This window comes from Sciurus carolinensis, chromosome 10 (assembly GCF_902686445.1).
Source record: "Sciurus carolinensis chromosome 10, mSciCar1.2, whole genome shotgun sequence".
Lineage (NCBI taxonomy): Eukaryota > Metazoa > Chordata > Mammalia > Rodentia > Sciuridae > Sciurus > Sciurus carolinensis.
Genome location: NC_062222.1, coordinates 28412685 through 28427812, shown reverse-complemented (window position 1 = coordinate 28427812; position 15128 = coordinate 28412685). Strand labels below are relative to the sequence as shown.

Sequence of the window (15128 nt, the reverse complement as noted above, 5' to 3'; positions counted from 1 at the left end):
CAGCAAAGACCACTTCATTCAGGTCACATTGAATGAGCCTAGAAGACACCTTGCACCAAGAAAGCAAATCTCAGGACAGAGCACAATCTTGATTCTCTTGGAAAGCTACCTGAAGAGGTGCTGACCATAGCCTGACATGATTTCCCAGTTGAGAAAAGACTTGAGGAAATGAACGGGTAGGGAGGAGGATGCTCGCTAATGTCTAATGGTTCCAGCAAGACTTGAAAAATTTTCCAAAGCTTACACTCTGCCTTCTCAATTATTGTACTTTCTAGGTGATAAAGCAGGGGGTTTCAGGGTTTGAAACATATTTGTTGCAGAGATCTTTGCTGGTTGACAGACTGGAGTTATGGACTTGAAAAATCTCCTTCCTTCTACCAAACTGGTCAGCACAAACAAAACAAAACTTGTTCCAGGGTCATGGGGTGGAGTTCAATGGCAGAGCATCTGCTTAGCATGTACAGGGCCCTGGGTTCCATCCCCAGCACCAAAAAACAAACAAACCAAAAGTTGTTCTGACTTTTTGCATTTGGGGTCTTGTATCAGAAATCTGACACAAGCATTTCAGAAATCTGAATCTGAGACACTTTCCATTTTGTTTGATCCTGAAAGTCATCCCTGAAGGTCAGCAATGAGTCCTAAAATGTTATTCCTGATCTCAATGGGAGATAAGCAGGCTGGGAAATTTTATGCCCCTCTTGATACTTTAGGTTAAATCAATAAATACATTTAAACCGAAAAAAAAAAAAAAAAAAAAAACCCTGAAAAGGCGGCCATTCTGAAACCTGAAAAACACTAAGGAGATGGTGATTTAAAAGGCTAATCACCTCCCTGGACTCCAGCTGCCTCTGGCGAGTCCCACAAATTGCTCTGGTTCCAGAAGTCAGCAAGTCTTAGCTTGGTTCATTTCTAAAGTGTCGTAAGTTAACAATGATGCTGACGGGGACAGTGTATTTTGCTTGACACTTTTTTTTCCCCTTGCAGTTCTAGGTATGAAACCCAGGCCTCCTCACATATTCAAGACAAGTGCCCTACCACTGAACTACTCCTAGCCCCAGGATACATTTAAATCATCCAGGGCCAGCCCTTCCATATAAACAAATTTCACTTACACATATAGTATGTTACAAAAAGGGAGAATAGTGAAGATTCTATGGGGAGGATATTTCTGTTCAAGGATTAAGGTAAGATTGGAAGGCATCATGTACAAAAATATTAGTTTTAAGTAGAAAGGAACCATTATGAGCAAAATAAAATATTTGCCAACAAAGACTCAGTTTCTAGCTGGGCATGGTGGCACGTGCTTGTAATCCCTGCTACTTGGGAGGCTGAGGTGGGAGGATCCCATGTTCGAGGCCAGCCTTAGCAAATTGGTGAGACCCTGCCTGAAAAGGAAAAAAGTAAAAAGGGCTGTGGTTGTAGCTCAGTGATAAAGCACTCCTGAGTTCAATCCCCAGGACCACAAAAACAACAAGAAAACAACCCTCAATTTCTGAGGTTGAATTTACACCAAACCATCAAAAATTAAATAAAAACTGAGAGGCTAGTAAAGAGGGACTCAGTGTCACTAGATTTAATCCCTGCCCCTTTAATTTTCTTTCTACCTACCTATTTATTGAAAAATTGCACTTGTCAATTCTTTCAACAATAAGACCAATTACTACCCATATCGTGGGGTGCTGGGGATTGAACACAGGGCCTGTGCTTGCAAGGCAAGCAGTCTAACAACTGAGGCCCTACTAGCCATATCATGAGACCTATCATATTCTTCAAGAGAAAAGAATATATTAAACTCACAGATGATTTGTAGGGATTTTTCCAGACTTGCCAACTAGCAAGTCTGTCATAAAATCAAATACATAAGAACCTAAGAGATAGAGTAGTTCCTTGGTATCTGAGGGAACTGGTTTCACTGGCGTCCCCACCCCGTAGACATCAAAATCTGTGGCTCTCCAAGTCTCTTATATAAAATGGTATAGTTCACATATAACCTATGCACATCCTGTTGTATAAGTTAAATCATTTCTAGATTACTTACAATACCTAACACAATGTCAAATGTTATGTAAATAGTTGTGAAATCATATTGCTCAGGGAATAAGGACATGCTCAGCACAGGCAAGTAACCACTATAGGCCCAAGTAACAGTGAATTATTTTTGATCCCCAGTTGTTGAACCCAGGGATGTGGAAGCTGCAGATACAGAGCACCAAATATAATACTGATGACAGGTTAGATAGGACCTCAGTCTTTGCCTCAGGGCTTTTACAACAACATTCTCAGTGGGCATCTCAAGCAGATATCCTGGAACAATTTTCCCCAGGAAAACCAAAAAGGAAAATTGTCATTGTTCCCATCTTCATCATTGGCAACAGCATTAAAAGCATTTCACCAGGACCAGACAGTCTATGTTTTTAGTGCCTGTATAAATTCAAGCTAATATTGTCTTGGATATTGATACTCCAAGATGGGATTGAGTGTAAACCAAGCAGTACCATTTTCAGTGGAATGATGAGAAAAGACGAACACGACGATATTATCTCCCCAGGATTTGGGGATTTCAGGATATCATTGTCAAAGCTTCTTTGGGTCCTGCTCTATTATCTAGCTGAGTTATCTCCATTGAATGGGGCCACACAAATGCTCAGAAAAGGACACACAAACGGGTCACTCCTGATCCACAAGGGAACTATCCAGCTTCTTTCTAGAATAGTCAATGGACAGAAATTCAAGGGAAAGAATGCAACCCAAGAGCAGACCAAAGAACACCTCAGAGCATGAGATGTTAATTCTTAGGAAGACTCTCTAAGCCATTTATGTTTAGCATCTTATAAAAAGTTCCTTATGCCTGTACTTCAGGTTTGAAATAGAAATAACCAGCTGACCAGACAATCAGGAAGCCATGCAATGGAATTTCCAGGGGGAATCTTTTAGAGATAGAATTTTCCAAGAAAATAAAGGCAGGGATTGGAAAAAGGCAGAGAATTACTGATAAGGGACATTTTCATCTAAACAAACCATGACAAGGAAAGATGATGGTATGCTACAACCCATGATACAAAAATAGCATGGTAGGTACCTAAATGGGATCCTATTTAGGATCCTATTTTAGGGTAAAAAGAAATGGGAAACTGCTGGGAAAAGAATGTGCTAATGGTGGTTCAGTGAGATCAGGTGTGACCCTCTGATCCCCAGCTGAGAGCATGACCAGATTATCTCACCTGGAAGACATTCCATTAGGGTAGATGGCCTTGCCCATCTCAACCAAATCCCTAAGTACCCTGAGGAAGAAGGGAGGTGCAGGTTTTAAAAAACTGATCCTTAATTACTATATGAAACTAAATTTGAAGGGGAAGGAAATGCAACATGCGTCATCAAAAGTTCCACCAGACGCTTTTATGTCTTCGGTTAAGTAAGGCGGTGACTGTCAAAGCATTCCGAATCATTCCTGCTCTTTTTGTTTCCTGAGTTGAAGGGCAGGTACTAGTTCTGCCAAGGATGAAATCAAGTGGAAATCTGAGACTAGAGGTCAAATAGAGCAGGGAGGTACTGACCTGATCCACCGCGGTGCCGCCTCCCACCCCTGGTAAAGGAATCTGGAAATACAAGTTGCCTTGCAACAAGTTCATAACTATATTCTAAAAATATAGATGAAAATTTTAATCTCCCATTTTTTTTTTAGAAGAAAACAGGTTAAAATCTGTTTCACAAAAAAAGCATGAATGTGAACACATGAACAAACTCTCATGCATATCCTGGGGGCTAACCTAATGCTGGACCTCTGAAACGCTAAAATTTCTTTAAAATTTTAAATTAGCTATTTAAAAAGGGTTTGGGGGTTGGAGGAGTAGCCTAGTAGTTCAGTTTTTGCCCTAACATGGTAAGGTCCTGTGTTCAATTCCCAGCACTGCAAATAAATAAATAAATAAATAATAGTTCGAATCTAAAGCTGTCTATTCCATAAATTAAATTTGGTGGTTTACAGGGGCAGTAAAGGATGTAGAAGGAATCATTAGCTCTATGAAGTTGGATCTCAGGTAGGAACGGATATGGGGTTCATAAAACGCTTTGGATCTGATAGGTATTTCTTGAAACGAGCCTCCCTCCCCACCCCCAGCCCTTTACCTAGTTTGTCAGCAGCATGCGGTTTTCATCATGGGACAAGTATTTCCAGAATAAATACATCAATCAAAAGAAGGACTGCAGCCCGCAAAAATCAACATCTTCCTCCTTAATAAACCACAACCTTAGTATGAGTTTGGCCAGAGAACGAGAAGAGGCTCATAGGAAGGAAATTAAGAGTTTTCCTTTTAAAAAACGACCGAGTATTTTTTAAAAGAGATAGAAAAAGGGAAAGAAGCCCATCTTTGCAAGATCATTACAACTACTGCTTTAAGACTGCGGAATATCTTAATTTTTTTTTTCTTCCCCCAATGCAAAATGACTTTAAAAGCCTCCTCTCCCCGACCCCAGCTTTGAAGCTTGTGGTCTGGATCGGCAGGGGGTCCGCGGGTCGGGGGAGACGGCGGGGCCTGGCAGCCGGGCAAGGTCAAGGCGTGGCGCTTCCGCAGCCCCCGCCGGGCTCGGGCTGCACGGGTCCTGGCTGGCTTCTAAGCACCGCGGCGAGGATCCGGAAATGGATTCTGGGCAGCCTTCCCGCACACCTCGGTCCACCCCGACCTTGCCAGAGCCGAGCGCTCCTGGTGGCCGCCGCGCGCCGCGGCCCGAGCTGCCACTTACTGCGAGACCCGGGCTTGCTCCGCGGAGGAGACGCGCGCGAAGGGGACCCCGCCACTCCTCCAGCGCCGCTGCGCCCGCGGCCAGAGCCCTGGTCTGCCCGCTGCTGGCTCACGACATCAGGCGGCGGGCGGCGACCCAGGCGGCGGCGCCAGCTCCTCTCCGCCTCCTTTCCCTCCCCCGCAACCGCACTCTTGCAGCCCGATTTTGTCTGAAGGTCAAACTGCTTTATCGCCTGGCGTTTGCAGAGCGATTGGGCCAAGTAGTAAAAGCACGCACGAGGAGGAAAGTCTGCCTCCCGGCTGGACTCCGAAGGGCCTGCGCTCGGCGTCCTCGGTTCCAGATGGCTCCCGGGTCGGTCATTTCCATTCTGTGCTCAGTCCCAGGGCAGTGAGACATCTGTTTTCCATAAACCTCCAGGCAGAGGCAAATCCCGGATTATACACTGCCGGGATCGCGCAGCATTCCCACACCCGACCCACGGCTAATCCCCGCACAAACAGGGCGAAGGCAAACACGCAAGTTGGTGCCCAATTCCAGAGAGATTTCGCCGGTCGATGACTAAAGGCTCTCGCAGCCAGCCTCCGGGATGCGCCAATCGCAGCCCAGGGGGGCAGGAAAACCGGGTTGGCTCGGTTTTCAGGTCTACTCCCGAGCATTCGTCCTCCTCCTCGGTCTGTAAACACCAATGCAAACACTGGCCCTTCAGGGGAAGTGACTTCAGTTGGATGGGCCGAGAGCGCTGAATAGGGCCGGCCTCCATCATGGGACAGCTCATGATTGAAAACAAACGCGACTAAATGCAAAAGGAAAAAAAAAAAAAAATCTGCGTTTAATTCTAAGAAACAAGTCAACTATGATACAATCAGCACTGGAAATGATGAGCTAATGCCGTCTCTCTGGGGCTTATTTTTTACTCAGTGAAACAGCCCTTCCACTCTTAGGAGTGCCTTAGGAGTGAAAGTTGGAAAAAGCATGAAGTCTTTACTCCCAAGTGCCTTACAGTCTAGTGGGGGCGGGGGTACTTGGGGGATACCTGTGATTTCCGAACATTGTAAAATCACTAGGTCAGAAATGCATGCCTAGAAGTTGAGAAAAAGATCCCAAATCTCGCTGGAAACCAAGAAAGGCCTCCCAGAGCAGACTGCATTTGAGTTTTGAACACTGAGCAGGTTTCTGAACAAAATGAGGCAGGAGAAAGCTGATCCTGGGTATGGCTGTGGGAGGCAGGAGCTAGGTAGAGTGAGAGATCCAGTTACTGATAGTGACAAAGAGTTTGTTTGCTAATCTAGGGGATTTGACCTTTCTCTGGAAGCTAGGGGAACCCTCTGAGGGATTTCAGTGGGGCAAGTGACTTGATTGGATGTATTTCAGAAAGATAATTTCAGAAGGCATATCAAAGGAGGCCAACCTAGGAAGGGAGTGGAGGAGGAGCTGGGTTGATGGAAAAGACTCCAAAGCTAAGAGAATGAGAACTTTTCTTTAGGGTTTGATGCCTGGTACTGGGAGGGGAGCAGAGTTGTAGGCCTGTCATCCATAACAAAGTACCACAAACTCCGTGGCTTGAACAGTAACTTACTGCCTCACAGTTCTGGATACTGGAAGTTTGAGATTAAAGTGCTGGTGCAGCCATCTCGCTCACTCGCCCTGACGGCTCTAGGAAAGGTTCTCTTCCAGTTCTCTCCCCTGGGTTATTTTAGTTCCCTGGTTAGTGGCAGTGTAATTCCAGTCTTCACGTGGGGTCTTTCCTGCACACTTGTATCCAAATTTCCCCTTTCTATGAGAACACTAGTCACATTAGGTTCCCACCTACTGCAGAATGACCTCATTTGAACTAATTGCATCTGCCCTTCTGTTCCTGTGACAAAATACCTGAAATAATCAACTTATCAGAAGGAAAGTTTTATTTGGGCTCATGGTTCTGGCGATTCCAGTACGGTCACTTGGCCCCGTTGCTTTGGGCCTGTGGCAGCACACTACATTGTGGCAGGAGTACAAGGTGAAGGAGGCCTGTTCGTGGTGAATGGGAAGCAAACAAACAGTTTTACCCATAAGGTTCACACGGTGTGAACTGATTGATATGAGCAGAATTGAGGGTGGAGAGGAAAAGAAACATCAGCTATAAATAGGCAAAGACAGTCAGAAAAAGAAGATTAGAAAGTATAAGAGGGGCTGGGAGTGGTGGCCCGTGCCTATAGCCCAAGCTACTTGGGAGACTGAGGCAGGAGGATCTCAAGTTTGAGGCCAACCTGGGCAACTTTGTGAGACCCTGTCTCAAAATAAGAAAGGACAGGGGTGCAGATCAATGGTAGTGCCCCTAGTTCAATCCCCAGTGTGTGTGTTGTGTGTGTGGGACGGGGGGGTGGGGGGGAGTAGGGAGAAAGAGGAGACGAACAATCAGGGAGGTGCAATGTTTAAGAAAGGAGTGATTAATATTACCCAACGCTTAGAAGTTCGTCAAGGCAAAGCTAGAAATGGCAGTACTTTTTTCTAACATTCTGAGGAACTGTCAGACCGTGTTCCAAACCTGCACCATTTTATAGGACCACAAGATTTTTTTTTGGTACCAGGAATTGAACCCAGGAACACTTAACCACTGAGCCACATCCCCAGCCCATTTTTGTATTTTATTCAGAGATAGGGTCTTGCTAAGTTGCTTAGGGCCTAGCTGAATTGCCAAGCCCGGCTTTGAACTAGAGATCCTCCTGCCTCAGCCTCCCAAGCTGCTGATTACCAGTGTGCACCACCACACCCAGCCCAGACTCCTATTTGGCATTTCATTGTGGTTTTGATTTCCCCACCCAGCCCAGACTCCTATTTGGCATTTCATTGTGGTTTTGATTTCCCCACCCAGCCCAGACTCCTATTTGGCATTTCATTGTGGTTTTGATTTCCTCAGTGATGAATAATGTTAATTATCTTTTCACTTGCTTGTTGATCATTTGCATGTCTTCTTTGTAGAAATGTCTATTAAAATCCTTTGCCCACTTTTCAAAATTTATTTTTAAATTTGTGATTATGTATCCTTAATGTAAAATTTATCATTTTGAGTATTTTTAAGTATATAGTTCAATCCCATTAAGTAGATTCACATTGCTGAACAACTAACATTCTTGGCCCATTTTTACATTGTCTTTTTAAATTTCTCTTTTATGGTTGAATTGTCATATTCTGGATACAAGTCCCTTATCAGGTATTGATTTGCAAATATTTCCCCTCATTCTTTGGGGCAGCCTTTTACTTTCTTGTTGGTGTCCTAATAGTCTTTAATAAATGTCTTTAATCTCATGCCAACTAGAATAATTTCTGTTGTCAATAGCTAAGAACACTGGCAGATGTGCTGGGGTCTGTTAAATAGCATCCTTTTATATTGCTTTCTGTCACCTGTCTCATATCTTCTATCCAATCTTGCCACTGTACTTTTTTTTCTTAAAGTTTTCCCCATACTATAGGAATTCCAGCCACATTGTATATTTCCTGGGCACAGACCCATGGCATCAATGGCTGACATTAACACAATTATAAGCATAACTCCCAGCAGCCTTCCCTTTATTTTTATTTTTATCGAAGTCGTATGGGATCTTCCAAATGCAATCAACACCCTTGTTAATCCTTTGGCTTTGCAAAAACTTGGAGCACAAAAATTGTATATTAAGTGGAATTGAATTCTGTGCTATTTTTCTTCGCTTTTTTACTTCCTTCCTATGCTGGGAATTAAACCCATAGCCTCACACATGGTAGGCAATAGCTCCGCCACTGAGCTACACTCCAGCCCCTCCCCCCTATTGGAGCTGGGGGTCTCTGTTGCTTTGACTGGTTGCAAACTCCTAGGCTTAAATGATCCTTCTGCCTCAGCTGCACCCGACTCCTTAATTTTATTTTTTACCTTAAAATAATATTTATGAGAGTCCTTAGTTCTTAACTTTTCTCTCAATGACCACATTTGAAGGATTAGGACTTGACATTGGATTTTGGGACTAATCTCTAGTGTCTAATTTGTGACCAGAAGGATGGAATTATTATTTTGGGATCTAATTTTTAGGAGTTTATGAAATTGTGAAGGGTGGGAGGGCATCCCAGATAAAGACCTCAGGACTCAGGAAGGAGCTACAGAGTATTATTTGGAATATCACAAGTATAAGGTGAAATCCTTTCCTGGTACATTTTTCTGGTGGATTAGGCTTTGTGACTGTCGCTACTTAATGATTTGAATCTGCTCCTTCTTTGTGGTCTACTTTTTTTTTTTTCCCAGGGATTGAACCCAGAGGCACTTAGCCATTGGGCTATATCTCCAACCTGTTTATATATATATATATATATATATATATTTTTTTTTTTTTTTTTTAATTTAAAGACAGGGTCTTACTGAGTTGTTTAGGGCCTCACTAAGTTGTGGAGGCTGGCTTTGAACTTTCGATCCTCCTGCCTCAGCCTCTCAAGCCGCTGGGATGACAGGCACGTGCCACCGTGGCTGGTTTGTGGGCTACTTTTCATCTTACCTCCTTGCCCGTATACCTGCACAGCAATCTAGTTTCATGTTAGGGACTCATAGAAAGATGCCTTTGTGAAATAGCTGGAAAGAGCCCGTGATTATTCAGCCACAAATTCACCCGTGTGTATTGAGCACACAGGGTATGCACACCACCACCCTGGCACAAAGGGAGGCGAGTTACGTTTCCTCTAATGAGGAGCTGGATAACTAAGGGGGCGAGGGTCAACACAAACACAGTTAAGTCTAAGCCTCTCCATAAAAGAGGCACTGAAAACTGGTTTGAGGATTCAAAGGAAGAAGAAATCACCTTCTTTTAAAAAAAGTCATGTTTTTGAGGTGCGGGGATGAAACCCAGAGTCTCATGCATGCTAAAAAATTGCCCTATCATTAAACCACATCCCAGCCTCAACCTTTTTTTTTTAACCACTAGAAGCAGTTCCTTGGAGAAGGTAGGAAAGGAGAGCTTTGGTGCACATTCAAAGGAACCACAATCTGGAGGAAAAGTTGGTGGTATGAGACTTGTTGATGTCACACATTGCCCAATACACAAAATTATCCAGATTGCCCAGGACTTTGAGTCACTAAGATGCTCCTTTTAGGTTCTGTTTGTAGACCCTAACTTCTTCCTATACCCTGAGATTAATCCACTGGCTCCCTCAATTCCAGCTAAGCTCCGTTTCCTTGGCCTTGTGACCTCTGCTCCTCATGAGCCTGATGTGGCCTCTTCTTCATCTTCCCCAGTCCAAATGCGCCCATCTTTGATTATGAAGCTCAGCTGGCAGCCCTTGACCCACTGTCGCACTGACAGTGCTTCCAGCCTCCAGGGTGCTCTGGCTAAATGTGTATGCCACTCATCCATTACCTCGCCTACTCCTCGAGAGTCTATGGCTGCTTAACATCTGGATTCCTGTCATGTAGTTAGCATCAATTCAAAACTGTTTTCTAAATTGCCATAGTTAGGATAAATGTCCCCCAAAGGCCTGTGTGTTAAAAAGCCTGATGCCAGATTTGCACTATGGGGAAGGGATGGAGCCCTTAGGAGATGGGACTCAGCGGGAGGTCCTTAGATCATGGGGAGCATGACATTGAGAGGGATGGTGGGCCCCACCCCTTCCTCTTCCTCTTTTCACTTCCCATCCCTGAGGTAAGCAGGTTTGCCCTGCTACGCACTCCCACCATGATGTCCCACCTCAGGCCCAAAACAATGGGGCCAACTGACCACGGACTGAAACATCCAAATTGTGAGCTAAAATTAATTCTTTATCATTGATGATGTCATTTAACAGACACACTAGCAAAACAAAAACAAAAACAAAAACAAAAACAAAAAAAAAGAACTGCTTTAAAAGAAAAGAAAGCTTAGTTTTAGTTGAATTGATTGTGGTCATAATGTTATATAGAAATAGAAGACAGTTGATCTAAACAAAGGAATTCAAAGAAGGGACTCACAGAATCTCATTGCTATGGTCTGAATGTGTCCCCTCAAATTCATATTTGAAACCTTTTTTGCACTACTAGGGCTTGAACCTAGGGCCTTATGCATGCTAGGCAAGTGCTCTATGACAGAGCTACATCTTCAGCCCTTATGTTGAAATTTAATTGCCAGTGATAGTATTAAGATTTGGAAACTTTAAGAGTGTAGAGATCATGAGGACTCTACCCTTATGGTTGGATTAATGTCCTTACACAAGGCCTGGGGGGAACTAACATTTGCCCTTCTGTTCCTTCTGCCACAGGAGGACACAGGGTTCAGGGTGCCATCTTGGAAACCGAGAGCAGCAATCATCAGGTACCAGCCCTACCTGAACCTGATCTGAGACTTTTTGCCCTTCACGACTGTGGGAAATGATTTTCTATTACAGTCATACATTGCTTAGCAGCAAGAACGCATTCTGAGAAATGTGTTGTTGGATGATTTCCTCATTGTACAAACATCATTAGAGTTCACCCACACAGACCTAGATGACATAGCCTACCTGCGACTAATGCATGGCTCTTCAAAGCAGCAGCAGCAGAGGATTTGGTACACTTAGGAGCCAAGACGAACACAAGGTTAAATCAAGCACAGGAGAAAATGATGCAATCAAGACTCAATCAACGTGAGATGCGTAAGGTTACTACCTGCGTAACAGCACACTGTCCTTCGGTAGCCTTTTTTTTTTTTTAAATAAGTGGAAGGCAGATGCTCTAAAATAATGATAAAAGCATAGCACAATAAATATATAAACCAGTAACATAGTAATTTATTTCATGACCAAGTAGTATGAACTGTACATCACTGTACGTGCCATACTTTAATACAACTGACAGTGTAATAGGTTTGTGGACTCCAGCTACTGTAACCACAAACACATGAGTAAAGCACAGTGATATGACATTACATCAGCTCTGACATCACTTGGCACTGGATGTCAGCTCCATTATAATTTTTTTTTTTTTTGGTACCAGGGATTGAATCCAGGGGTGCTTAACCACTGAGCCACACCCCCAGCCTTTTTTACTTTTTATTTTGAGACAGGGTCTTGCAAAGTTGCTTAGGACCTCAATAAGTTGCTGAGACTGGCTTTGAATTTTTGATTCTCTTGCCTCAGGCTAATCTCTTCCGAGCCACTGAGATTATTGGCATGGGCCACCGTGCCCAGACACCATTATAATCTTATGGTACCACCATCATATATGTGGTTTATCACTGACCAAAATGACACATATGGCACATGACTGTTTTTATAAATTACCCAGGCTGTTTTTTTTTTTGTTTTTTTTTTTTTAGTAGCAGTGCAAATGAACTAGGATTCTCATCTTTAGAATGTTTGGGGAACAAACTAAAGGAAGACCAAGGAAACATGTCTCCTTTTGCATGATCAGAAAGGGTGCAAAAGCTGCCCACTTATTCTGCAACCCCTTAATCCCTCTGTGGGAGAGGAATAAAAACATAAAAGGTATGACTCTGTCCAGGGACAAAGAAATTGCACAGGGTGGAACAATTAACTTTAGATTGACTATGGAGTCAGCTCAGGAACATGGGCACTAACAATATTATAGAATTATTGGGAAGTTGACAAGGAAATCACTACTGGATTCCATGAGAGTAAGAGCCCCATTTCTTGTAATGTTTTCTTGAAATGATGACGTATTGATCTTCCTGGGCTAATCCATTAGCCATAGAAAACTGTTCCTGACTCTCCATAGATGTTGCTCAATGGAAGCTTCAGGCCACATCACAGAACCATAAGCTCCTTCAAAATGAAATCCTAAAGCAGAACATTAGAAAACTAAATCCTAAGGAAGAACATTGGAAAGCCAGGACAGAAAAAGAATTCGAGGGAGCACTGGTGGGGCCAGTAGTCCCAGCTACTCCAGAGGCTGAGGAGGGAGGATCACAGGAGCCCAGGGGTTGAAGTGGGGTATGAGCAAGACCCTGCCTCAGGTAAAACAAGACAATAAAAACCTTTCTGGGGACTTGATTATCTTTCTCAGTTCCTTGCCAAAAAAATCTGATAAATCTCCTTTATGCCTGTATTCCCAGTGGCTCAGGAGACCGAGGCAGGAGGATTGAGAGTTCAAAGCCAGCCTCAGCTTAGCAAGGCCCTAAGCAACTTTGCAAGACCCTGTCTCTAAATAAAATAGAAAAAAGGGCTGTGGCTGTGGCTCAGTGGTTGAGGTCCCTGGGTTCAATCCCTGGTACCCAAAAATAAATAAACAAAAAACCAAAACTGCACTTCTTGGGACTATGGGACTTAATGTTCATTCAATTCTTGCACTGCAGATGAAAAACCCAAACAAAAAGGACTCATGGAAGTGTTTCTTTCAAAATCTCCTTTTATCCATCATGTGGAGAAAATATGTCAACTGAGTCTTTTTAAAAATTTTTCACAATTGATTTCAATGTCAGTCTCTAACTTCCAAAATGCTCATTTCAACAGGTAGAGATTTATCTATTATATTTTTGTAGTACTAGGGATTGAAACCAGGAACAGTCTACCTCTGAGCTATGTCCCCAGCCCTTTTCTTTTTTATTTTAATACAGTCTCGCTATGTTGCCCTGACTGGCCTTGAACTTGTGATCTTCCTGCTTTAGTTTCCTAGGTAGGTGGGACTACAGGTATACCACACCTGGCCAATAGAGTTATTGTTGTTTTGATATTGGGGATTGAACCCAGGGGTGCTTAACCACTGAGTCACATCCTCAGTCCTTTTTTCTATTTTATTTAGGGATAGATTCTCACTGAATTGCTTAGGTCCTCACTAAATTGCAGAGGCTGGCTTCCAGATATTCCTACCTCAGCCTCCGGAGCCATTGGGATTACATGCATGTGCCACTGTGCTGGCTGTTGTTGTTTGGGTACCAGAGATTGAATGCAGGGGCACTTAACCACTGAGCCAGTCCATTTTGTCTCAACCTCCTAAACCACTGGGATTACGGCGTGTGCCACTGTGCCCAGCTGTTGTTTTTAATAAACATCTTTGGAAGGTGCTGGGGATTAAACCCAGGTCTTTACTGCATGCTACACATGCGCTCTACCACTGCACTACACCAGCAGTTAAAAAAAATAAAATAAACTTTAAATAAATATAACTTGCAAACAGAAAAGTTCATGATACTAAGACTACAACAGCTCAACGAATTACCATAAACAAACCACCAGATGGCAAATACCATCCGGAGCAGGAAGTAGGACTCTATCAGTGCCCCATATGCCCTCTCCTGAGTGTGGCTTTGGGCTAGATATATTTTTCATGGAAATAAGAAGTTAGTCACTGCCCAGATTGGCCACAAAAGCCACAAAATGTACTTGGATTCTAGCAAAATGGCACTGTATCAACACCACTCTTTTCATGGGAAAATGCATTTTCAGTTCCAAACAGGCTGGGGGCCTTGTCTGGATTCATCATCCTTGAATTTCCAGGACTCTGAGTGGGTAGGGGAGAAGGAGCTACTCCAAGATCCCAGTACAGTGACTCAGGTCAATCCACCCTGGGTTCAACCCACTGTAGGCTGAATTTTTTTTCCTTCAATAGATGGGGTTCTCCCTGAGCTCAAGAGATCCTCCGGTCTAAGCCTCTACAGTATTTGTGTTAGGTAGGAGTTCAGGACACCAAGATGGTAGTGACAGGGTATTAGAAAGGAGTCAAGACAAGGAAGGAGTCCTGTCCCTGTTCACAATAAATCCCATCACCATGACAACTCCCACACTGGGGACTTATCACCATGGCAACTCCACCCAGGGGTTCAAATTTTAAAGTGATCAAGGCGGGTAAATTGGGCAGTATTCTAATTAGGTTTTCTAAAGTAACCAATGGGTTGGGGGATTGTAAAATATTCTCATCGGGTATCATAAGGTAACCAATCCAATGGGAGTAATGGGGTAAGATCTTCAATCAGGTCCACATAGGGAAGAGAAGGCCCCACATCTCAGGATAAGAAGACCCTAATTTCCAGACCTCAAGGCTTGAGTCTCTCTCTCTTTCTCTCTCTCCCGCTCTCCCTCTCCCTCTCCCTCTCCCTCTCTCCCTCCCCCTTCCTTCCCACTCCCCTCTACCTCATGGAATTCTATCTTCCACCTTCAATAAATCTATACTTTGCCTGCTATTTCTGTGTATCTTGCTCAATTCTTTGTTAGAGATGCCAAGAATCTGAACTTCAACTGGACACCCCAAGGGTAACATTTGGGGACTACAGGTGTGCACCAACCTGCTCTCAGTTCAATTTGAATATATATATTCAAGTACTGGGTATTGAACTCAGGGGCCCCGAACATTTAGCTACATTGCTAGCTCTATTTATTTATTTTTGTACCAGGAATTGAACTCAGGGACACTTAACCACTGAGCCACATCCCCAGTCCCCCACCCTTTTTTTAATATTTGATTTTGAGACAGGGTCTCACTAAGTTGCTGA

General features: G+C 43.6%; 1 protein-coding gene across 8 annotated transcripts in view; it reads right to left on the bottom strand.

The window, feature by feature from the left end:
- Positions 1–15128, bottom strand: part of Trim2 (tripartite motif containing 2) — a 199360-nt gene that overhangs the window by 107447 nt on the left and 76785 nt on the right. For 3 of the 8 annotated variants that reach the window (XR_007110497.1, XM_047566334.1, XM_047566335.1), the window contains exon 1: positions 5017–5388. The exons of 3 other annotated variants lie outside the window; for them this stretch is intronic. Coding sequence is in view for 2 of the 5 variants with exons in the window: in XM_047566334.1 (XP_047422290.1) it covers positions 5017–5136 (120 nt within the window). In the remaining 3 variants the exon portion in view is untranslated. Of the gene's footprint in view, positions 1–4125; positions 4203–4740; positions 5389–15128 lie in introns of those variants that run through there. 2 more of the 8 variants (XM_047566341.1, XM_047566342.1) reach the window with 2 other exon arrangements.